At 41.9% G+C, this 25,000-nt stretch overlaps 1 protein-coding gene across 2 annotated transcripts in view; it reads left to right on the forward strand.

The window, feature by feature from the left end:
- Positions 1-16,289, forward strand: part of ensab (endosulfine alpha b) — a 55,480-nt gene extending 39,191 nt beyond the window's left edge. The window contains exons 4-5 of one of the 2 annotated variants that reach the window (XM_062029719.1): positions 9,659-9,781; positions 12,460-16,223. In XM_062029719.1, coding sequence (XP_061885703.1) covers positions 9,659-9,781; positions 12,460-12,630 — 294 coding nt within the window. In that variant the 3' untranslated portion in view covers positions 12,631-16,223. Of the gene's footprint in view, positions 1-9,658; positions 9,782-12,459 lie in introns of both variants that reach the window. The other variant, XM_062029718.1, reaches the window with a different exon arrangement.
- The last annotated feature ends 8,711 nt before the right edge of the window (positions 16,290-25,000 follow it).

The following is a 25,000-nucleotide window of genomic DNA, read 5'->3' on the forward strand; positions in this document are numbered from 1 at the left end:
GAGAAGGAAGCCGAGCAAGCAAAGAAGAAAGTTGTCGGTGCGAAATGGACGTATTTTTCGAACGTAGTCAGCCACAACAGTACACAGCCGGCGCTTCTTTGTTTACATTCCCGAAAGATGCAGTCAAGATGGAAGAACTCGGATAACAGAGACTCTAACCAGGAGGACTTTTGATTTGGATACACAGACGCCTGTAGAGAACTGGGACAACACAGACTCTTACCAGGATTACTTTGATTTGGATGACAAAGACGCAGACGTGCTACTGTGAGTATGCAGCTTTGGCTTTTTTTTGCGTATGTACGTAACTTTTTTAAAATATATAAGCTTTATGAACCTTGGGTTAGGTGAACGGTCTTTTGGGCTGAGTGATTGTGTGTGTTGATCATGTGTTTGAATTGTATTGGCGTGTTCTATGGAGCTAGGAGCTAGCAGAGGAGCTAGGAGCTAGCATAACACGTACCGTACCGTACGTGCGCGTCACGTATGTAACTTTTTAAAAATATATAAGCTTTATGAACCTTGGGTTAGGTGAACGGTCTTTTGGGCTGAGTGATTGTGTGTGTTGATCGGGTGTTTGAATTGTATTGGCGTGTTCTATGGAGCTAGGAGCTAGCAGAGCAGCTAGGAGCTAGCATAACAAACACGCAGGTGTTATTATGCAGGATTAATTTGTGGCATATTAAATATAAGCCTGGTTGTGTTGTGGCTAATAGAGTATATATATGTCTTGTGTTTATTTACTGTTGTAGTCATTCCCAGCTGAATATCAGGTACCGTGAGTATGCAGCCTTGGCTGCTAAACATTCGATAACTTGACCGTATGTGCGCGTCACGTACGTAACTTTTTAAAAATATATAAGCTTTATGAACCTTGGGTTAGGTAAACGGTCTTTTGGGCTGAGTAATTGTGTGTGTTGATCAGGTGTTTGAATTGTATTGGCGTGTTCTATGGAGCTAGGAGCTAGCAGAGGAGCTAGGAGCTAGCATAACAAACACGCAGGTGTTTTTATGCAGGATTAATTTGTGGCATATTAAATATAAGCCTGGTTGTGTTGTGGCTAATAGAGTATATATATGTCTTGTGTTTATTTACTGTTGTAGTCATTCACAGCTGAATATCAGGTCACCCCCGGCTCTCACAGCATCTTCCCTATCTGAATAGCTTCAACTCCCCACTAGTCCTTCACTTGCACTTTACTCATCCACAAATCTTTCATCCTCGCTCAAATTAATGGGGAAATTGTCGCTTTCTCGGTCCGAATCTCTCTCACTTCATGCGGCCATCATTGTAAACAATAGGGAACTTTGCGTATATGTTCAACTGACTACGTCACGCTACTTCCGGTAGGTGCAAGCCTTTTTTTTATCAGATACCAAAAGTTGCAATCTTTATCGTCGTTGTTCTATACTAAATCCTTTCAGCAAAAATATGGCAATATCGCGAAATGATCAAGTATGACACATAGAATAGATCTGCTATCCCCGTTTAAATAAAAAAAATTCATTTCAGTAGGCCTTTAATTGCTTTGTAAAAGTCGGAGTGTGTCGGGTGAGACGAGGATGGTTTGTTGCGATCCCAATGTGCAGGTAAAAAGATATGTAACGCTTAAACCAAAATCAGAATCAGAAGAGTTTTTATAGCCATTGTTTGAGAACGGGTTCACAAACTAGGAATTTTACTTGGCGCAATCGTGCAACATAAAACACATATAACACAGAATAGAATAACATGAGCTGTAAATGAGCTATCAGATCTTGTTATTGTTCATGTGCTTGATGGCCAAGGGTAAAAAACTGTTCAGGTGGCGGGAGGTGTGGGTCTGGATGGACCGTAGTCTCCTGCCTGAGGGGAGAGGGGAAAATAATTTGGGTGAGAAGAGTGAATGAACATATGAAATGAAAAATGAACAAAAGGGAAAGGAAAAGGCAATAAATCATAGGGATGGCTATGCAAAACGACAGTAAAACTAAACTGGCTACAAAGTAAACAGGAACAGAATGCTGGACGAAAGCAAAAACTTGCAGCGTGTGGAGCAGAGGCAGCGTCCACAAAGTACATCCGTACATGACATGGCAAGCAACAATGTCCACACAAAAAAGGATAGCAACAAATTAAATAGCCTTGCTTGCTAACACAAAGCAGGTGCAGGGGAATAACGCTCAAAAGAAGACATGAAACTGCTACAGGGAAACACCAAAATAACAGCGCAAGACAAGAACTAAAGCACTACACACAGGAAAACACCAAGAAACTCAAAATAAGGCACAAGGACCTGGTGGAGTTTCATTTTTTTAACGTTTTCTTTCTGCTGGTGGTGTCCCTCCGTATTTTTAAATGGAAAAAAATGTGCCTTGCCTCAAAAAAGGTTGAAAAACACTGCCATAACTGATGCGAAACTTAACCACTCCATTAGCTTCACAATACAACTGCCCCCATTGGTTGCCATAGCAATAGAACGGTGCATTTAAATAGTAAGATTGAATTGGTGTTGGAAGTGCATCAGTAGTAGAACTGGGAATATCGCGGTAATTTCAGATACACAATTTTGCGAAACATGGTTTATGATAACAAATTATGATGGCGATGCTGATATAGGGGTGACGTAAAACAAAACATGATAATCAATTAATTTCATAATTTATATTTATCCATCCTCTGATTACAATCTCTTCAACTATCAAGGCAGAAATTAAATGTCAACACAACACTCAATCACTATAAACACAATTCTAAAATCACATTAAACACATAACAATAACATCTTGAAATGAAAGTTTAAGAATTAGGAATGTGTAAATTTCTCAATAGTTACCTCATTTTAGAATAGAAAAAAAACAGGAAAAAAATGTCAGTTAGTGTGTATTTTCAATTGATGAAATGATTAAGATTATGAAATTAGCTCGTTATATATATATATATATATATATATATATATATATATATATATATATATATATATATATATATATATATATATATATATATATATATATATATATATACATATATATATATATATATATATATATATATATACATATATATATATATATATATATATACAGGTATGTATATATACAGTATATATATATACAGGTATGTATATATATATGTATATGTGTGTATATATATATGTATATATATATATATATATATACACACATATACATATATATATACATACCTGTATATATATACTGTATATATATATATATATATGTATGTATTTAATCAATTAAGAATTGTTGCAAATAAGAATCGTGATTCATTCGAAAAAAAAATTTTTTTTTTACACCTTACTTAGCAGGTAGGTCCAAAAAATCAGTATGCAGATTTATCAGTTCAAAATATTTTTTGCAGACGTACAGATAAATGTATGACATATATAATAGGTATTCTAATGAACAGTTTACTCACTGTCGGTTTTTGCAAGGTAGTTTTGTCGAGTGTAAACGGGCCAAATATTGTCAGCGCTTTGTGGTCTGACTATTTGGTTGTATTCACCTGACGTCACATCCGGCTCACTAAATATGTGAGACTCCGGATGTGGTGGGCCAGCGGGCGTCCGTTGACATAGCGTTCTGAGCGGCATTTTGCCTTTTTCAAAGAAAAATGCCTTACGCTTGCGTTGTTTTAGGCTGTTAGAACTGTTCAAAACGCGAAAATATTCTTCAGAATTCCTTGAGAGGTAATCAAGAAGGGCGAACGAGTGCAAGATTTTTACAGAAAACAACTAGAAAAGGAGTAAGCGCTCCAGTCCAAGGGAGCAGAGTCGTAGAATGTACAAGTTTGCAGTGATCACTTCGTTAAAGGTTTGTTTGATATACTTTTAACGTTTAGTATTTCCCATTTAAGTATTATCTTGATATTATTTGTATTTTATCTTGTTTCAGAGTTCTTAAAACACGTTTGCTACAAATGTTTCGTAAAGCACCAACTCGGCAAGTCTAAATAAAAGAAAGCCAATTTGAGCAAAATTAAAAGAGTCAAGCTTTTACCAAAGGCAGCAATCGTAAATGAAGCTTTCAGCACATACACAATGTTGACATCCATAGTTGTATTTTGATAAAAACACGGTATTCGTAAACGGTGCGTGCAGCAAAAAAGTAAACAAACATGGTTGTAGACGCAACGTTAAATCATAAAATACAACTTTACCCGAGCAAAAATGATGCATATTATCCGGGAGAGTCTTGATACCTATTTCTTTGACCCAGCCACACACAAAGAAGTTGGAGACCTTTATGCTTTTCCAAGTTTTCATCTGTTCTGTCGTGCAGAATGATATCTGGAGCACCAGATAGTTTGATATGTCTGGGAATGCGACCAACGAATAATCTTTGATATCACTCAACCAATCTTTTTTTGATAAGTTTGATTTTTTGCATAGTTTGATTTTTTTGCTCGTATCTGCTTTTAGTGATAAGATCTGAGCCCCTTGCGTACCTACATAGTTCACTATATAGGATTATTTATTTATTAGTTTGCTGCACAGGAGCCATGTTGGTTTCGCAGCCCACCACTTGGTTACTCAGACAGTAATGTGGTTATATAAATTAAGATTAGGGAATGTTGTTTCTTAATGGGGAAAGACATTAATTTATATTGTTTTCATGTTAGTATTTAATCTAACAAGCTGCAGCCAATCGGTCCGCGCAGTTATCAATCACGTTTTTTTCCATAATTTTGATTTAAAACATCCTCCATTGTACAGTTTTCAGCTTAACAAGGGCTTCTTTTACTTGTCCAAATAATTCCTCCCTGATATATAAATGTACTGTGTACATTGCTACTGCTGCTGCATTTCTGCAAAGAAGAATGCTCCAGCATATTTTCATGCAAGATACTGTTCACACCCTCCATCGTTTGTGTATGCTGGATATGTTTCCAAGACTGTGTTGTTAAGCACCTGATCCACACAAGGTGTGTCCTGCTGGCCTAGATTACTGCAGTCATTACCAGCAACCTGAGACTCAAACGCCGCTTAGCATACTCGGTTGACCTGTGTGACAGCCACTAAACTACCTGCTTTATTCACAACAAAGCCTTTGTTGTCTTAAGAAACAGTAAAACAATGCTGTTTGACTACATTATGTCCAGCGGCTCCAGCTTGACCATCACAAAACCAATCCAAATTGCTGGTCTTGCGACACTTGACTTCTTCCCGGAAGTGATAACCAGTGAGGGTAAACCACGCCAAGATGGCTGTTGTACAGCAGGCAGCGCACAAACTATCTGAGTACGCAAGAGGCCTAGGTCTTCCTGCAAAAGCAGGTAGGAGCAAAAAATCAAACTAAGCAATGGAATAGATCCCTATATCAAAAAAAGATTTGTCTAGTGATATCAAGTTGGTCGCATTCCCAGACATGTCGAACTATCTGGTGCTTCAGACATCATTCTACACGACAAACAGATAAACTTGGAAAAGCATGAAGGTCTACAACTTCTTTGTGTGGGGCTGGGTCAAGGAAATTGGTATCAAGACTCTCCCAGATAAATATGCATCGTTTTTACTCGGGTGAAGTTGCATTTCATGTTTTAACTTTGCGCCTACTGCCATGTTTGTTGCCTTTTCGATATTGCATGTGATGTTTACAAGTACGTGTATTTTTCCTTGTCTTTATCAAAATACAACTATAGATGTCAACATAGAAAGCTTAATTTATGATTGTTGCCTTTGGTAAAGACTTAAAGGCCTACTGAAATGAATTTTTTTTATTTAAACGGGGATAGCAGATCTATTCTATGTGTCATACTTGATCAATTCGCGATATTGCCATATTTTTGCTGAAAGGATTTAGTATAGAACAACGACGATAAAGATTGCAACTTTTGGTATCTGATAAAAAAAAGGCTTGCCCCTACCGGAAGTAGCGTGACGTAGTCAGTTGAACATATACGCAAAGTTCCCTATTGTTTACAATGATGGCCGCATGAAGTGAGAGAGATTCGGACCGAGAAAGCGACAATTTCCCCATTAATTTGAGCGAGGATGAAAGATTTGTGGATGAGTAAAGTGCAAGTGAAGGACTAGTGTGGGAGTTGAAGCTATTCAGATAGGGAAGATGCTGTGAGAGCCGGGGGTGACCTGATATTCAGCTGGGAATGACTACAACAGTAAATAAACACAAGACATATATATACTCTATTAGCCACAACACAACCAGGCTTATATATAATATGCCACAAATTAATCCTGCATAAAAACACCTGCGTGTTTGTTACGCTAGCTCCTAGCTCTTCTGCTAGCTCCTAGCTCCATAGAACACGCCAATACAATTCAAACACCTGATCAACACACACAATCACTCAGCCCAAAAGACCGTTCACCTAACCCAAGGTTCATAAAGCTTATATATTTTTAAAAAGTTACGTACGTGACGCGCACATACGGTCAAGCTATCAAATGTTTAGCAGCCAAGGCTGCATACTCACGGTACCTGATATTCAGCTGGGAATGACTAAAACAGTAAATAAACACAAGACATATATATACTCTATTAGCCACAACACAACCAGGCTTATATTTAATATGCCACAAATTAATCCTGCATAAAAACACCTGCGTATTTGTTATGCTAGCTCCTAGCTCCTATGCTAGCTCCTAGCTCCATAGAACACGCCAATACAATTCAAACACCTGATCAACACACACAATCACTCAGCCCAAAAGACCGTTCACCTAACCCAAGGTTCATAAAGCTTATATATTTTAAAAAAGTTACGTACATACGCAAAAAAAAGTTGCGCACATACGGTCAAGCGATCAAATGTTTAGAAGCCAAAGCTGCATACTCACAGTAGCACGTCTGCGTCTTTGTCATCCAAATCAAAGTAATCCTGGTAAGAGTCTGTGTTGTCCCAGTTCTCTACAGGCGTCTGTGTATCGAAGTCAAAAGTCCTCCTGGTTAGAGTCTCTGTTATCCGAGTTCTTCCATCTTGACTGCATCTTTCGGGAATGTAAACAAAGAAGCGCCGGCTGTGTACTGTTGTTGCTGACTACGTTCGAAAAATACGTCCATTTCGCACCGACAACTTTCTTCTTTGCTTGCTCAGCTTCCTTCTCCATAATGCAATGAACATGATTGCAACAGATTCACGAACACAGATGTCCAGAATACTGTGGAATTATGAAATGAAAACAGAGCTTTTTCGTATTGGCTTCAATGTGGAAGGCATACCCGTGTTCGCCGGGCTACGTCACGCGCATACGTCATCCTCAGAGGCGTTTCGAACAGGAAGTTTAGCGGCAAATTTAAAATGTCACTTTATAAGTTAACCCGGCCGTATTGGCATGTGTTATAATGTTAAGATTTCATCATTGATATATACACTATCAGACTGCGTGGTCGGTAGTAGTGGGTTTCAGTAGGCCTTTAACTCTCTTAGGTTTTGCTCACATTTGCTTTCTTTTATTTAGACACGCCAAGTTGGTGCTTTACAAAACACTCGTAGCAAAAATGTGTTTTAAGAACTATAAATAATATCAAGATAATACTTGATTGGAAATAAAAAAAATGTTAAAGTATACCAAACAGACCTTTAACGAAGTGCTCACTGCAAACTCGTGCCTTCCTTGAGTCTGTTCCCTTGGACTGGAGTGCGTGCTACTTTTCTCATCATCGTTTCGTAAAATCCTCCAGTCTTTCGCCCTGCTTTAGTAACCTCTCAAAGAATTCTGAAGAAAGGTTTATACAGCCAAAAACTACGCAATAATGGGGCATTTTTCTTCGAGAAAGGCTAAATGGTGCCTAGTACCCATTGAGAACAGAGATAGCTTGACCACCACATCATATGCAACCCAGCAATAGAGGCTAAGTTTGTTTTAGATAAAGGCAACCTTGCATGACTCAGCCATAACCTTTAGAAACAAAGTTCTCTGCTGCTAAAGTGAGGTTGGTCCTTGATTCCAAAAATGTCTAATTGGTACTAGTGTTGACAGGTACCAACATTTTGGTACTGGGGATGGTAATTTATACGATTTTTACTATTCCGATGCTTACCAGTTTGGGTCTTTATCAATTTCTTAATTAATTCTCATTTGGACAAATGAATAGCAAACAACCTGATTAGCATCAACTTTTGTTTAGTTTTGTTACAATCATTAGTACACAATAGGCATGTAACGGTATTGTAGATGTTGCGGTTTCAAGATCTTCACAATAATGCCGTGATGTATGACGGTATCAAATGAAAAAAAAACATTATTTTGCAGAAAATTAAGCATATCTGCTTTTTTAGGGAACATGATATTTCTGACTAATCATGGTGTCTCCAGCTGTGGAGAACACCTCTTAGGAAGGTGGCGTACAGACTGCGGGTCAGACGCTGTCCTGTAATGTGATGCATGGAAAACAACCGGTTTTCAATTCCCATTCCTAATTAGCACCAAACGTATTATATTTTTTAGGGATGTAACAGTATCAAAATCTCACTGCACGATATTAATACAGTGTTAATATTAAGTAATAAAGACTTAAAAACGCCACAGTGTAACAAATGTAAAAGAATAATGTTCACTTTGTCTTTCAATTTTTACTTTGAGAAGCAGTGTCTTCAACAGTGGACATATTTGATCAGTTTTGAAAATGCTGTTTCTCAGAAAAGTTAACTGACAATTAAACTTTTAATAATGTACATACCTCACAAACTGATGTTTAGCTTCGCTGGCTTCAAATATCCTTTCCGGGTGGTGGATTATGAGGTGGCGACATGTTCAGCCTCCAGGGTGTACCCTGCCTTCCGCACGGCCTGAGTGAAGCTGGTGGATAAGCTCCAGAAAACACATTTTGTAGTATAATGATAGATGATAAAATTAACTGGAAATCCCAAGTAAAAAATATACAACACAAAGTAGCAAGAAACACGTCAATAATGAATAAAGCAAAATATGTGCCAGACCAAAAATCACTCCATGTTCTCTACTGCTCGCTAGTGTTAGCTTATCTGAGTTATTGTGCAGAAATATGGGGAAGTAACTGGGGTAGGCCCCAGCCACCCCCGGTACCCCGAGAGGGGCAAGCGCTAGAAATGAATTTAGAATTTTGTCTGAGAGTAACAATCAAACCTCCGTGAATACACATAGTTTTGACCAGTAGAGGGCGACAACGCTGAATGATAAGTCACATACAATGCTTGGTGTGTGAAATGTGTAATTTCAAAAAAAAAATTTCAGTGTGGCGCTTCCGTGTTTATAGTTTCACTTTTTATCGTTAATTTTGAAGTCAAAATACCTCCATATTGGGCTGTATTAACCAGCGGAATTGCCGAACTGCTATTCTTCCTTTTCTGTCTCCACCCTGTTTCCACTTGTATGGGCTCCGTGTGCGTGTTGACTCACTCAAGATGCGCCTCGGCTCATATTACCAGCATGCGCACTGGGAAAAAAAGTGTTGTGATTTTTCAAAGGCAGTATAGTATCTTTTTAAATTCATTAGTACCGCGGTACTTTATTAGTACCGGTATACCATACAACCCTTCTTGGTACTTTACATTTGTTCACTCTAAATGTTCTCCTGGTACATAACTGGTCGTTACTGTTCTGCCTAAACAGCTAAAAGTCTGAAAAGTTTCTCCTTTCTCCTTTTGTGATGATACACCAGCTGCCGTTTGAAGCAAACATGTTTTCATGTGGATGTGGACTTGTTCACACAGGACTCCCAGGAGAAGAACGCCAACACAGTGAAAGCTGAAGAGGCCAAACTGAAGGCCAAGTACCCCGGCCTTGGCCAGAGGCCTGGCGGCTCAGACTTCCTCATGAAGCGACTACAGAAAGGGGTAAGCATGGCACAGAGATGTTGCGGTAAGGATGACGTCATTTGCTACGACTACGCACTGAAAAGCAGAAGCGCCACAGAGATCGCTTTGGGAAATTTTGAGCTCAGACTTGCTGAGGCAAGATGGTAAATACAAAAGGAAACTGTGACGCCTTAGCGTAATCTAGAATTCCCAGAATTAGGGGGGGAAAACCTGATGACGACCACACAATCTTAGAGGGGAGTGTTAAAACTCAATAAACCGTGTTGTTTTTCAAGCTTCACACGCACTGGAGGTTTGTTTAAGGGGGTTATATTATGATTTACTTCTACATTTAAAATATTAAAATCTTGTGGTCTACATCCATCAATAAATCAATCAATCAAAGTTTATTTGTATAGTTTCTCAAAGATAAATATAAATATAATATAAATAGGATCCAAACAAAATTTGCTGAAGGCCGCACAGGACGTGGAGACAATCAGGAGCACTGACACAAGCTCTCTAGTTACCCAACTATCTAGCTAGCTAACTTGTTGTCACCTCCGTTCGCTCTCTGAGCCACAAAGTTGACCGCTGCTAATCATATTTGGATGAGAACAATCCACTGTAAGTTCCGAACCGGGTTGTAGATCTAGAGTATTTATTAGTAGCCAGTGAGAAGGTATATTTTTGACATGACGGATTGTAAACAGAGGTCACAACACCGGAAGTATGTTACCCAAGGGAGCGCGGCTGTAAGATAGAGTTTCCAAATGGGAAACGTTATCTGAGTTCTCTGCATGCATGTTACAACATTTTACATTACATTTTCAATGATAATAATGTTAGTAAATTATCTAGTAGAACTTAAGTGGTACATTACTTGAGACGTGTACGTGTCAAAAAGACAGCCAAAAGAGGTTGGTAGATGAGAATAAATCCAAAGGTAAACAATTGTCTAGCAATGCACCACCCAATTGCAGGAAACGTAGTCTTTATTTCACAACATTTTATTTTAGGGTTTGCGTGACAGCACTTTGTTCCTATTTTTTTTAGTTTTTAATTTTCCTATTTTTTTCCTCAAAGGGTGCTGATGTCCCTGTACCTATAGGAAATAATGTAAACCCAAATATTATATTATATTCCAGACACCCACAAATATGAGGGTAAAACACATTTTATAGAGAATAATTGTAGTTATTCAGCTAAACAGACTCAATAACTCCACTGTGACGTTTTGGTGAATTTACGAAACTGAAACAATACAAAAAGAATGCCATTGTAGGTTAATAACACTAACACAGGCATACACAAACGTGTTAGCATATTAGATAATGCTAAAAATGCTAGCTTCATTATATTACGATATCACGTACAAATATGGTTGAAAACACTCCTACAGACATCACACATGGGACGGTTTAGTAAGAATTGTTTGTTATATTTTAAAACTTTCAAACATTGCTTGGAGTAATGAATAAAGAATCCATACGAGCAAAAACTAGAGATGTCCAATAATATCGGACTGCCGATATTATCGGCCGATAAATGCTTTAAAATGTAATATCGGAAATTATCGGTAAAATGTAAACCCCGCTATACGGAGTGGTACACGGACGTAGGGAGAAGTACAGAGCAGTTGCGTCTCCCAGTCATACTTGCCAACCCTCCCGATTTTCCCGGGAGACTCCCGAATTTCAGTGCCCCTCCCGAAAATCTCCCGGGGCAACCATTCTCCCGAATTTTTCCCGATTTCCACCCAGACACTGCTTTGCGTGCCGGCCCAATCACATAATATCTAAGGCTTTTCACACACACAAGTGTTGGTCAACAGCCATACAGGTCACACTGAGGGTAGCCGTATAAACAACTTTAACACGGTTACAAATATGCGCCACACTGAACCCACACCGAACAAGAATGACAAACACATTTCGGGAGAACATCCGCACCGTAACTCAACATAAACACAACAGAACAAATACCCAGAACCCCTTGCAGCACTAACTCTTCCGGGACGCTACAATGTACACCCCCCCCACTACCCCTCGTCCCCCCAACCCCGCCCACCTCAACCTCCTCATGCTCTCTCAGGGAGAGCATGTCCCAAATTCCAAGCTGCTGTTTTGAGGCATGTTAAAAAAAATAATGCACTTTGTGACTTCAATAATAAATATGGCAGTGCCATGTTGGCATTTTTTTCCATAACTTGAGTGGATTTATTTTGGAAAACCTTGTTACATTGTTTAATGCATCCAGCGGGGCATCTCAACAAAATTAGGCATAATAATGTGTTCATTCCACGACTGTATATATCGGTATCGGTTGATATCGGAATCTGTCATTAAGAGTTGGACAATATCGGAATATCGGCAAAAAAAGCCATTATCGGACATCTCTAGCAAAAACGCTATGGACGGCTAGAAGACGAAACAGCACTTCTACTTCCGGTTGAAAGTTCAGTCTAAACAGAAGGGCAATGCAACACTGCAACACCTGCAGTGAGAGAACTAGCCAAAAGCTGGCACCATAGCACAAACAATAACACACCTATTCAGTGTCTTTTTTTAAAACTATTTGCATTATGGCCGTCAGCAAAAAAAAAATCCATAAATTAGCCACACCGTTTAAAAGCCGCAGGGTTCAAAGCGTAGGAAACAAGTATTTTGGAAAAACAATGTGAAATACATACTCTGATGGTCTCTCTTGTTACGCAGCCAAAGTATTTTGACTCTGGCGACTACAACATGGCGAAGGCCAAGATGAAGAACAAGCAGCTTCCTGTGGCGGGCCCCGACAAGAACCTGGTGACCGGCGACCACATTCCCACGCCGCAAGACCTGCCCCCGAGGAAGTCGTCCTTGGTGACCAGCAAGCTAGCTGGCTAGCCCTTGCCATCCCAGACGCACAGCCTCGCCCTCGGGGGGGCGACCGCGGCGAACACCCCACCCCTCTCTTTCCCTGTCCCCCAGTCACCACCGCCCTGGCCCTCTTTTCCAGCCCTCATCCCCAAGCACCACTGGCTTTCACACACGGGGGCGGACTTGTCTAAGTTCATGTGCTTGTGTGTGGCGTGGAAGGAGCGCTCTTCTTTTGTCCTCCTACTGAGCTGTGCCCTCTGCTCCACTGCCTCCCTCTTGTCTTGGTTTTCAAGATGCATCACAGTAGGTGTTGTCGTAAGGCGTCTTTGCTGGGGACTCCATGCACTTTGTATCCAATATCTGGGTTTTTTGTTGTTTTTGTTTTGCCTCCTGAGTGGAAGAAGGGATCCATCTTTCAGCTTTATGTCTCCTGTCCGTGCTGCTGGCGGCGCACGGCGCGGAGGGTTAACGTGTGTCGAGACCGGCCCGTAAACCCAAATTTGTGAGGTGCGGCCGACTAACTGGAGATTTCCTTGGCGACGGAAGCTTGCTGTCACTTCACGTTGTGTTGATTCCCGACTCCAATGCTGCATGATTGCAACCGGAGACTCCTGGTCGCTGTCTGGACAATCCACAGCCAGCTGAGTGTTTCCGCACTAGCTCCATTCAGTGTTCTCTACGGGTTGGCCGCATGTTCGCTAACACAAGCATCCGTCGGAGTTCCACGTCACAACATTGTTGTTATTATTAACTCTGCCAAACCACAGATACCAGGGTGTTCCTCGCTAAGAGCAGACCGCCTGATCACGTTTTAGGACAGTATTAGTCGTCTTGGTAGATTTCTGACCCACAATGCATGTGTGCTGGGATGGATACTTCAGTTTGACCCTGGCTTGCCTACGTTTGAGTCTCCGCAAGGACGAGTTATGGCTCTTCTTGCTACCCGCGTAAATGTTTTCATCGGGCGTCAAATGGGGAGTTTGATCTCAGGCGTGTCTGCAACCTGATAAGAGAAGCTTGACTCAAAGTGGGATGCCGCATGCCTGCAGGGTGTTCTCAATCCTCTCAGAAACCCGGTGGGACAAGCACATGGTGCGCGCGGTTTGACTGCAAAGTGGCGCGTGCACACATATCGTCAATTTTGGTGATTTCTCAGTTGTGTACCAGTAGAGTGAATGTGTGCGTGTATGCTTTGTAAATACAAATGGACAGGATGGGATTTTTGTGTGTTCTGCTGCATTCACACTGCTTCTGCTGTACCTCAGGAGTGCGTATCATATGGAAACGTGTCTAAATGCTGATTATTCGGTCCCGATCCTTTTTCCTTTTCAAGTTTCCGCATCTTCTTGTTCTTTTGACGCAGGCCAAAAACCAACACGATGCAGGTGCGTAAATGACAGCAGTACATTGTGCAGTAGTTAGCCCACGCGTCACTTTGAATGACAACAAAATATGTTATCATTGCGGGTTGATTAAGCCAGCGTTAAGCGTTTGAGCGAGAGGAAACGCACAGGGTGTCTCTCGAACAACTAAGACAAGCACGTGCCAGAATGTAAGCAACAAACAAGTACTTCTTTATTTCCTGTCTTGTTCTTTTTCTAGTGTTCTCCTCTCGTATGGCTTCATTCTGGCTTGAGATCTCCGCCGGGAGACCCAGAGATTATTCTAGGACGTACTTAAACCGAGGTTTCCGCGACATAATGGATGGCAGGAGAACACAGAAATGAGAAGACTTGACAAAAAGAGTACTTGGAATGTTTCACTTATTTGGGGAGTTAATTGAAAGGGTTTTTTTGCCAATGTTTGAAATAAACTTTTACATAAAGAAAGCGGCTTCTTTTGTTTCCCCTCATCAAATTATCGTCATATCTGCGAAAAGAACGCCGGAAGTGTCTGGAGTTGAGCCATATTTTGAGCACAGAAAAGTAGGGCTATATTGTATTATCCTATCCATCTATCCAGCCATCTTCTTCCGCTTATCCGAAGTTGGGTCGCGGGGGCAGCAGCCTAAGCAGAAAAACCCAAACTTCCCTCTCCCCAGCTACCACGTCCAGCTCTTCCCAGGGGATCCCGAGGCGTTCCCAGGCCAGCTAGGTCTTCCCCATGGTCTCCTACCGGTCGGACTCACCCTAAACACCTCCTCAGGGAAGCGTTCGGGGGGCATTCTGACCAGATACCACCTCTTTACTCTGAGCTCCTCCCGAATGACAGAGCTTCTCACCCTATCTCTAAGGGAGAGAGCCCCGCCACCCGACCGAGGAAACTCATTTTCGGCCCGTGATCTTGTCCTTCCGGTCATAACCCAAAGCTCACGACCATAGGTGAGAATAGGGACGTAGATTGGCTGGTAAATTAAGAGCTTTGCCTTCCGGCTCGGCTCCTTTTTCACCACGACGGACCGATGAAGGGTCCACATCACTGCAGACTCCGTGAGCCACTCTTCTCTCACTCGTGAACAAGACCTGCTGGATTAATCAACATCAAATCAACATTGAGGCTTTGGGCCTTGTTCACACTGCAGGTCAATTCCGATTTTTTTTTGCCCATAAGCGACCTGTATCTGATTTTTTCATGTCCGTGTGAACAGTACAATTCCGAAGTTTTTATATCCGACCCAGGCCTCTTTTGTGCGTGGAAATAAATCGGATATTTATGCCTTGCGTCCTCAATGTGAACGCCCCTGTGATCATGTCACATTCATCTGACCAGAACGTCATCAAAAAGCAGTAGTCATAATTATTTGCCAAAATAGATGGTTACAAAATAAATTGTTGACAACAGGAGCAGAAAATAAAAAATTTTAGGAACTCACGTGAAACTTCCAACCCTCCTCCTGTCTCTGACTGCTCGCCCGCAGACATCGAATCAAAAATATCCCGTAAAACTGCCAGAGCCAAAATACTTGTCCTCTTCCTTCTTAATTTTCTTCGTGCAATAATTCGGTTCAGAAAATGCTGACTTTGATTGCACAAAATCCTTTAAAATTACATTTTGTTACTTGAATATTAACTAAGTATTAGTAATTTTGTCATTATAAGCGCTAAGGCAGACAAACTATTTATAGCGCCGCCCTGATCACAAGCTTGTGTGCCTAAGCTGTTTCCTTGCTCGTCAAACTTTATTGTTGATCATAAATCATCGCGCTCACCTGGATAGTAGAAGGATGAGGACGTATCCGGACAAATTGATACCCTTTGACAGCCAATTTAGACCCCGATTCTTGGTTCCACCCCGCTTTCCTTTGCGAGGATTATGAGTGACTCAACTAAATGGGAATATATGAACATCCTAACAGTCTGCATCCTAAAGACAGCAGACCATGTACAGTAAGTGATGTTTTATTATGTTTGTTGGCTCTAATGAAGTCTGCAGTGAGTAATAATCAGTGATAGAGTTATGGGGAAAAAAAAGCGAACGTTATGTGTTTTTGAAATTAAAGCAATATTGAATATATTATAAATGTGCCTGTTATTACAATATATACAGCATGTATACAAAACCTTTAATGGGGGTGTTTGGATGTTTTTTAAGGGCTTGATAGGTGGAATAGAGCGGCTCCATTGTAAGCAGACTTTTGATCGCATTCATATAATATTTTAATGCATTTTAAAATAAAACATCCATCGTCATGTCTTTCATTATGATTGTGAACGATAGGCAAAATTCTAATAAAAAAGTGCAGTTCTCCTTTAGGTAAAATGTTTGTTTGCAGAAATGTTTTTGCTTTATTTAGAATAAAACAGTTATTTGCCTTACAATCACAATACAATGATAAACAGTTATACAGAAATGAGAAATAGAAGTTGACATCCTTTTAATATGGTTACTTGCATTATTATTTTTATTATTATTATTATATATTATGACTATATTACATTATAAACAGGGGCGGATTAAGAAATTTTGGCCCCCTGGGCCTGACATGGTCTTGGCCCCTCAACCCCCCGCGCGTGTGGGCGCACACACACGCACGCACTATGCAAGAAATACTGTATACTGTGAACAGACATGCACACTGTACTGTACAGAAGAGTGCACATACTGCACACACACTATTAGGTATACCACACAGACACTGACAAGCACAGGTTTCACACAGACACAGGGGGAGGGGATAAATGGCCTAAAAATAAACATTTTTGAAAATGATTACGCCCACTTCAGTGATGGTGCATTGGGTCATTTGAGAGATATTATGTATTGGAAGTTGGTAGCTATCATGAAATAAACCCCCCAACCCACCCAAAAAACTAAATCGGACATGATTTTTGCCCCCTTTTCCTCCCTTCTATCATTAAAAATAAAATAATATCTTAGGAAAACACATTGGCATAACGGCAGCTGTGCAGCAAATTGAGGCTCAAAGTCTGTATCTATTTGTGGTTAAGCTTGAGGAGAAGGAGAAAGGTAAAATGATAACATGCATCGGAGAGCACCACAAAGAAAGGTGTAGGCCAGTTCATGGTACAAGGGCTGCATGCAGGTCAAGATAGCCCATTTCCAAGAATGCTATAGTGGCTGGACAGGCACTGGACATGTCCTGAACTCAGTGTCAGACGTGGCTGCCGAATACTTGGATGAAGTGAAGCAGCTGACAGATCTCATGCTGCCCCATCTGAAGACTGTCCTGGCCAGGCAGAGGATGGATGAGGAGACCTTCCCAATGGACCCTGTCAGTGAACAGGCTAGTAACATTGATGGCACCCCTGTGCACAACATTGGGATGGAGAGACAATGTGGCAAGGTGGACTACAAACTGAAGAAGTTGGGCACACTGAACGCAGTCAATAGGTCAATAATTTTACAGAAGAGCCAGGAGCTTCAGAGGTTTCAAGGCAGCAGCACAAGCAAAAAGGGAGGTTGAACTCAACTGGAGTAAATTCATGAAGGCAAAATTCGAGAGTAGGGCAGATGAGAAACAAGAGATGGCTCAAAGAAAGGAGAGTAAGAGACTAGACATGCTGGACACACTGAAATCTTTTGATGGCCCCTTCACGATAGTGGGGAAGTTGAAAAGTTCCTTGTGGATGAAAGTCTGCACAAGAATGCAAAGCTGCAGAGAATGAAGCTTGAGGTTCAGTTTGCCAGAGAAAGCACCAAGCTTCTGCCTAAAGTCAATCCTATCTTCACAATCCAGGTGACACTTCCCAGAAATGGCAAAAGTGCAATTCTCCAAGTCATAATGGATACTTAGAATTTTATGGTGGTGGTAAGTATTCATGAAAACAGGTAGCCTAACATTAGTGAATGGGTGAATTCTGGAAATAACCTAAAAATCTTACACAGTGCACCTTTAAGCAAGGGGTTTCTTTCGTGCTTTCAATTTTGCAAAATCATCCACCACATCATTGAAGTCCAACTCTCTTGTCAGCTCACTCTCAATTGCCATTAGAGATAACGCATTTAATCTTTTCTGAGTCATTCTTGTGCGCAGCTCATTTTTTACTCTTGACAAAAGAGAGAATGAGCGTTCTCCCTCACAGTTACTGACCGGTAGAGTGAGAAAAATCTGTAGCGCAATGTATGTATTAGGAAACGTAGGCTGTAGTCCAAAATGTATTATTGTTTTGAGCAGTCCTGAAGGGGTCCTCTCCTCATCAGTGTTGTTGAGCTGTATAAAAGATTTGAACTGTATAAGCTCCTGTCCAAGACTTTCATTGAGGTCAGATGGGTATGATTCAGTGAGAATCTTGGCCTTGTGAAGGACTGAAGCATTGGACTCTGTATCCAAAGAGAAAAGGACACTGAACAAATTGTTCAGATGTTTGTAGGCCTCCAGACGGTGATTAAGGCTTGAACTCAGTTGATCAATAGAGGCAATAAATGTCTCTATTTGAAACAGTTGCCTTCCCTCAAGCACAACATCTGGGGATGCTGATTCATCAGCAAACTTTTTACGTTTCCTCGTCCGTTCAGCCCTGTAAGATGGGGTGCCACCCAACATGTTTAAGGCTTTCTGCTCAAAATGATCAAATAGATCTCTTTGGGAGAGAACAAAGGTGCGCAGAGATTCCAGCAATCTAACTGCTGTACCAAGGTCCATGTCTGCTTTTTGAAGTTGCAGACTTGTGGCCTGAAATCTGGACAGAACAGTGTCCCAAAAGCCTGCCATGAAGGCCATCTCAAGTGAATCCAGCTTCCGCACTAGACTGTCAGCTTCAGTTCGTGTGTCTCGTTTCTCTGTGTCATCAGTGGAAATAACCTGTAGTGCTGCTTTTATTTTACTGTAGTTCTGCCACAGTGCTTTGGTAGATTCTGCACGGCAACTCCAACGCGTGTTGGATAAAGCTTTAAGTGTGAGATCTATGTTGGAATTGCCAAATACCCTGTCCCATCGGTGTGTGGATGCAGTTGTGAAGTTGTAAATAGACTGAATCAAGTCAAAATACTTAGAGACTTCATTTCCACATCTGTCAATGCTGTTGACTCCCACCAAATTCAAAGAGTGAGCTGCACATGGAATATAGTGTATTAATGGGTTGCTTTTCTTTAAGTGAGCCTGCAACCCATTATACCTCCCTGACATGTTGCTGGCATTATCATAAGCCTGCCCCCTGCAATTTGACAGCTCTAACCCTAGATTTTCCAACACAGACATGACACAGTTAGCCAAACTTTCACCTGTATGGCTAGTAATGGGCTCAAAACCCACAAAGCGTTCAACAACACTGCCCTCTTTGCTAACAAAACGGAATATGAATGTCAATTGGTCCACATGAGATAAATCTGGGGTTGAATCCACAATGATAGAGTAGTATTTGCTTGCTTGCAGTTCATCTGCTATAGCCTGTTTGGTTTTTGCACCCATCAATTCAATGAATTCCTCACAAATGGTGGAGGACAGATATGAGGTATTACCTCGACCCATCTGCCCAAACTTTCTGATGTGATCCTTTAGAAAGGGATCAAATTCAGCCAGGACCTCCAGAATACCAAGGTAGTTCCCATTGAGAGGAGACCCTAACGATTCATTTTTACCCCTAAATGCAAGGCCCCTTTCTGCAAGGAATTTAATGACTGCAACAACTCTTTGTAACACCTGCCTCCAATAGCTGCTCTCTGCCTGAAACTGTTTGAACAGGTCTGCATCAACTGTGGCACCTTTGGCGCGGTTCAAGACTGCTTGCATGCAGGTTATGTGCTCAGCACTTCGCTCATGTTCACCAAATCTTTCTGAGTGTTTCCAATCACAATAGCCTGTCACAAAAGAATGCGTTTTTGGGGAAAACAGTTTGCATGCAAAGCAGTAAACATTACCAGTAGAGGGAGAGTACATCAGCCACTCTCTTTGTACTCGTTGTCCATTGGGCAAGTGTGAAGTAAAATGTTCATTGTTTAGGCATCGGGTTTTGCCTCCTAGCCCACTGTTCCTCACAGAAGCTGGATAATGGCTGTGACGGTTGTGAAATGATTTTGCACCTCTTTGAATAAGAACTTCCTTCATTGACTCAGTGAGGGTCTCAGCCCATTTAGCGGGATCACTAGGTAGAGTTGTCACTGTAGATGGTGTTGAAGAAAGATTCAGCTCATTTTCTATGCTGTCCAGAGGTGCAGTGACCTCACATTCATCCGAGCAACTGGCTACTGCTGAATTGGTTGAATCATAAGCATCAGAAGCATTTGGTTCAGTGTCTACACTTGTAGTGGTCTCAGGATCTTGGGAGCTACATGCTAGCTCAGGTGCATTGCTAACCTTAGCTGAATTTGCAGTAGCATTTATAGAATTGCTTTCAGCAGATGTCTTTGTACTGAAGAAGCTGGAGATATTTGGAACACTCTCAAGTAAAACTGATTCCTTTTTTTTCTTTTCTTGCTGAATTTTTTTTCTAGCTCCTCCACTTAAACGTTTATGATCCATATTTCCCTTCTTTCTTTGCACATTGGCTCTTTGCCTATCACAACAGATAAACCAACTATGTGTGTGTGTGTGTGTGTGTGTGTGTGTGTGTGTGTGTGTGTGTGTGTGTGTGAGTTTGTTTGTGTGTTTATGATCGGTGCTGCTTCCTTCAAGTGTGTGAGGTGATTTAGAAAACTAGCAACCCAGCATCAACACTCCAAAGCAGAGAATAACAGCTTACTAGCATAGACAATTGAGAGCAGAGAATCAACTGATTCGTCTGATAGACAGCAGGAGAGCAGAGTGGTCAGTGATGATCGAATCAAGAAAATGTCTAAATGGCAAGGGAACAGACTGATTTGTACTGAGGAGAAAGAGAGAGAGAGCCAATTACAGTGAAATATATTCCAAAAGAGCCAAGTGACTAGCTGAAGGCAGGGACAAATGCCTTGGAGTGACCAACAAGAGTGCAAAGTACCAAATGGCAAAATGTGGAAAGACCAACAGGCAGATCTGCTTTTACCTCTTATCTTCACAACCAAAAAGTTGCTAAATGATGTTTTCAGTCGCTAGCCAGGTATGGCCAAAAGACGCGAAATCTAGCGGCAAAGTCGGTCAATCACACTGACAGTGAAACAAATATTTTGAAAAGATAATAATTGTACACCTTTGTGCACTTTAGTCTTCTATCTAAATATTTTCACAAAGGACACCAAGGCAGCTTGCTAGCTATGATGGGAGCAACAATGTCTGATAGACAGCAGGAGAGCAGAGTGGTCAGTGATGATCCAATCAAGAAAATGTCTAAATGGCAAGGGAACAGACTGATTTGTACTGAGGAGAAAGAGAGAGCCAAGTACAGTTAAATATATTCCAGAGCCAAGTGACTAACTGAAGGCAAAGACAACAGCCAGATACCTTAGCAGAGACCAACAAGAATTCAAAGTACCTAATAGCAAGATGGCGAGACCAACACAATAAATTGTATTAGGATTTAATTTATTAACGTTAATCTTAACAGCCAAAAAGTTGCTGAATAATGTTTGTAGTCGCTAGCCAGGTATGCCCAAAACAAGAGTCGCTAAACCTAGCAGCAAAGTTGCTTAATTGCAACACACTCTAGGATTCAGGGGAATTAAGGATAATAAAGATATTAATTGTACAACTTTTTGTACTTTTTTTCTAGTTTTTTGAGTCGCCAGCCATGTATGGCCAAAAGTCGCTAATTGAATGCCAACGTTGCTTAATCGCCAACACACTGGGACTCACTGAAGGACTGACTGAATAAAAAAGATAATTAAGATAATTGTGTACTTTTCTCTTCTGATATTTTCTCTAAGGACCCCAAGCTATCTGCAAGCAGCAATAATGTCTGACAGACAGGAGAGCAGAGTGGTCAGTGATGAATGGCAAGGGAACAGGCTGATTTGTACTGAGGAGAAAGAGAGAGAGAGAGCCAATTACAGTGAAATATATTCCAAAAGAGCCAAGTGACTAGCTGAAGGCAGGGACAAATGCCTTGGAGTGACCAAGAAGAGTGCAAAGTACCAAATGGCAAAATGTGGGAAGACCAACAGGAAGATCTGCTTTTACCACTTATCTTCACAACCAAAAAGTCGCTAAATGATGTTTTTAGTCGCTAGCCAGGTATGGCCAAAAGACGCGAAATCTAGCGGCAAAGTCGGTCAATCACACAGTGAAACAAATAATTTTAAAAAGATAGTAATCGTACAATGTCTTGTACTTTTGTCTTCTTTCTTAATATTTCTCAAAGGACACCAAAATGTCGCTATCTGCAGGCAGCTTGCTAGCTATGATGGCAGCAACAATGTACCTTAGAGTGACTGACCAACAAGAGCTCAAAGTACCTAATGGCAAAATGTGGAGAGACAGACACAATAAATTGCATTAAGATGAAGAGAACTGTTGCTATTATTAATCTTAACATCAACCAGAAAGTCGCTAAATGTCACCAGCCAGGTATGGCCAAAAGTCGCTTAATTGGCCACACACAGTAACAGAGAAACTAACAAAAAAAAGATCATAAAGATAATAGTTGTACAACTGTGTGTACTTTTGTCTTCTTTCTAAATATTTTCCCAAAGGACACCAAAATGTTGCTATCTGCAGGCGGGAGCGTGCCTATGTTCCCCGGGTCCTATGTTCCCCGGGTCCTATGTTCCCCGGGTCCTATGTTCCCCGGTTGTTCCTGGGTCTTTGTATGCGACCGGGGAACTTAGGACCCTTTTTCTAAAAAAGGGTCCTATGTTCCCTGCATTGTATCTGGCGAAATTGCGAAATTGTGCCCTGACCAAAACCATCCCTAAACCTAACCTGTCACAGGGCGTTGTGGAGCACTTTTTTTTGGCGAAATTGTGCCCTGACCAAAACTATCCCTAAACCTAACCTGTCACAGGGCGTTGTGGAGCACTTTTTTGGCGAAATTGTGCCCTGACCAAAACCATCCCTAAACCTAACCTGTCACAGGGCGTGCGGCAGCAGATAGAGCAACTCAAACGCGAACTTCCTTCCTTCGACAACTTAAACGCGTCTCTGTCATGCGTGTCTGCGTGCGTCTTACTTAGTCGCGCATTGGAAGCAGTGGGGAACATAGAACCCTTTTCTGGAAAAAGTGTTGTACGTTCCCCGCAGCGGGGAACATAGAACCCTTTTTTTTAAAAAGGGTCCTTAGTTCCCCGGTAGAGGGGAACATAGGACCCGGGTAACATAGGGACGGGGAACATAGGGATGACCCGCTGCAGGCAGCTTGCTAGCTATGATGGCAGCAACGATGTCTGCCAGACAGGAGAGAGTGGTCAGTGACGATCGAATCGAGAAAATGACAAAATGGGTCAAAGACCAAAAAGTTATTAACTGACAGCAGTGACAAATGTCAGACTGTAAACTTTCTCGAAAGAAAAGGACAAAATGGGAAGATGCTGATAATAACAGCAAAATGGAAAATATAAGAATTTCCAAGTAATGCTCAACTCAAGTGTGTGTGTGTGTGTGTGTGTGCGCGCGTTAAACTTCTTGTTGAATGATTTCAAATTATCTCTGAGTCTGAACTGAGGGAAAGGAAACCAAATTTTGAGCAGTCTCTCACGAGTTCAAAATACCAAATGAGGAGATTCTAAAAGAACAGACCGGTTTATGAAAGACTTGATGGGGGAGGGGCACAGCTAAGAATACTTGAGTGAGATTCTGTGATCCAAATTCGAGATAGAGCTTTTTGATAATGATAATTTGTCAGAGTAAGGTTGTGTAATCAACATTTGAGAATGAGCTTTGTCAATCAATCAAGAATATTTGCATTAAGTTCTGTGATCAAAATTCAGAAACAACCTTTAATAATTGATAAAGAATATGTGAGTGAGGTTGTGTGATCCATCCAATTTGAGAATTAGCTTTGATAATAATGATTGAGAGCCTCTGGCCCTCTGTGGATCATGGCCGCGGGGCCAATTTTGCCTGGCCCCTTGGGGCCTCTGTGGGTCGTGGCCGCGGGGCCAAGTTGGCCTGGCCCCTTGGGGCCTCTGACCCTCTATGGATCGGGGCCAAGTTGGCCTGACCCCTCGGGGCCTCTGGCCCTCTATGGATCATGGCCGCGGGGCCAAGTTGGCCTGACCCCTTAGGACCTCAGGCCCTCTGTGGGTCGCGGCCGCGGGGCCAAGTTGACCTGGCCCCTTGGGGCCTCTTACCCTCTATGGATCGTGGCCGCGGGGCCAAGTTGACCTGGCCCCTTGGGGCCTCTGGCCTTCTGTGGCTCGCGGCCGCGGGGCCAAGTTGGCCTGGCCCTTTGGGGCCTCTGGCCTTCTGTGGGTCGTGGCCGCGGGGCCAAGTTGGCCTGGCCCCTTGGGGCCTCTGACCGTCTATGGATCGTGGCCGCGGGGCCAAGTTGACCTGGCCCCCTGGGGCCTCTGACCCTCTATGGATCGTGGCCGCGGGGCCAAGTTGGCCTGGCCCCTTGGGGCCTCTGACCGTCTATGGATCATGGCCGCGGGGCCATGTTGGCCTGGCCCCTTGGGGCCTCTGGCCCTCTGTGGGTCGCGGCCGCGGGGCCAAGTTGACCTGGCCCCTTGGGGCCTCTTACCCTCTATGGATCATGGCCGCGGGGCCAAGTTGGCCTGGCCCCTTGGGGCTTAAGATTATTATTTTTGCAAAAGTAGTTTTGCTTGGGTCGCGGCCGCGGGGCCAAGTTGGCCTGGCCCCTTGGGGTCTCTGGCCCCCTGGGCCTGGGCCCGGTAGGCCCGGTCATTAATCCACCTATGATTATAAACACTGTAGTTTTTATCGGTTAGTTTTTCAGTTTAAGAGCATGATGTAGACAAAAGCTGAGTCTGTCTGCGTAAAGCCAAATATTTTTTTAAGGGTAAATGATTGCATATTGTTCTGTGTGACACTTTGAGACAAAAACATGTCTCTTTTAGATAGTTGGTTTAAAAAATGTTTTAATTTTGGAGCCAAAAATCGCTATTGGACTTTTCTATCTTCAAAATCGTACAGCGCTGAAGGAAAAAAAAATGTTTAAGAAGATACATGGTATTTGGAGAAAAGATT

This window comes from Entelurus aequoreus, linkage group LG20 (assembly GCF_033978785.1).
Source record: "Entelurus aequoreus isolate RoL-2023_Sb linkage group LG20, RoL_Eaeq_v1.1, whole genome shotgun sequence".
NCBI classification, from domain to species: Eukaryota; Metazoa; Chordata; class Actinopteri; order Syngnathiformes; family Syngnathidae; genus Entelurus; species Entelurus aequoreus.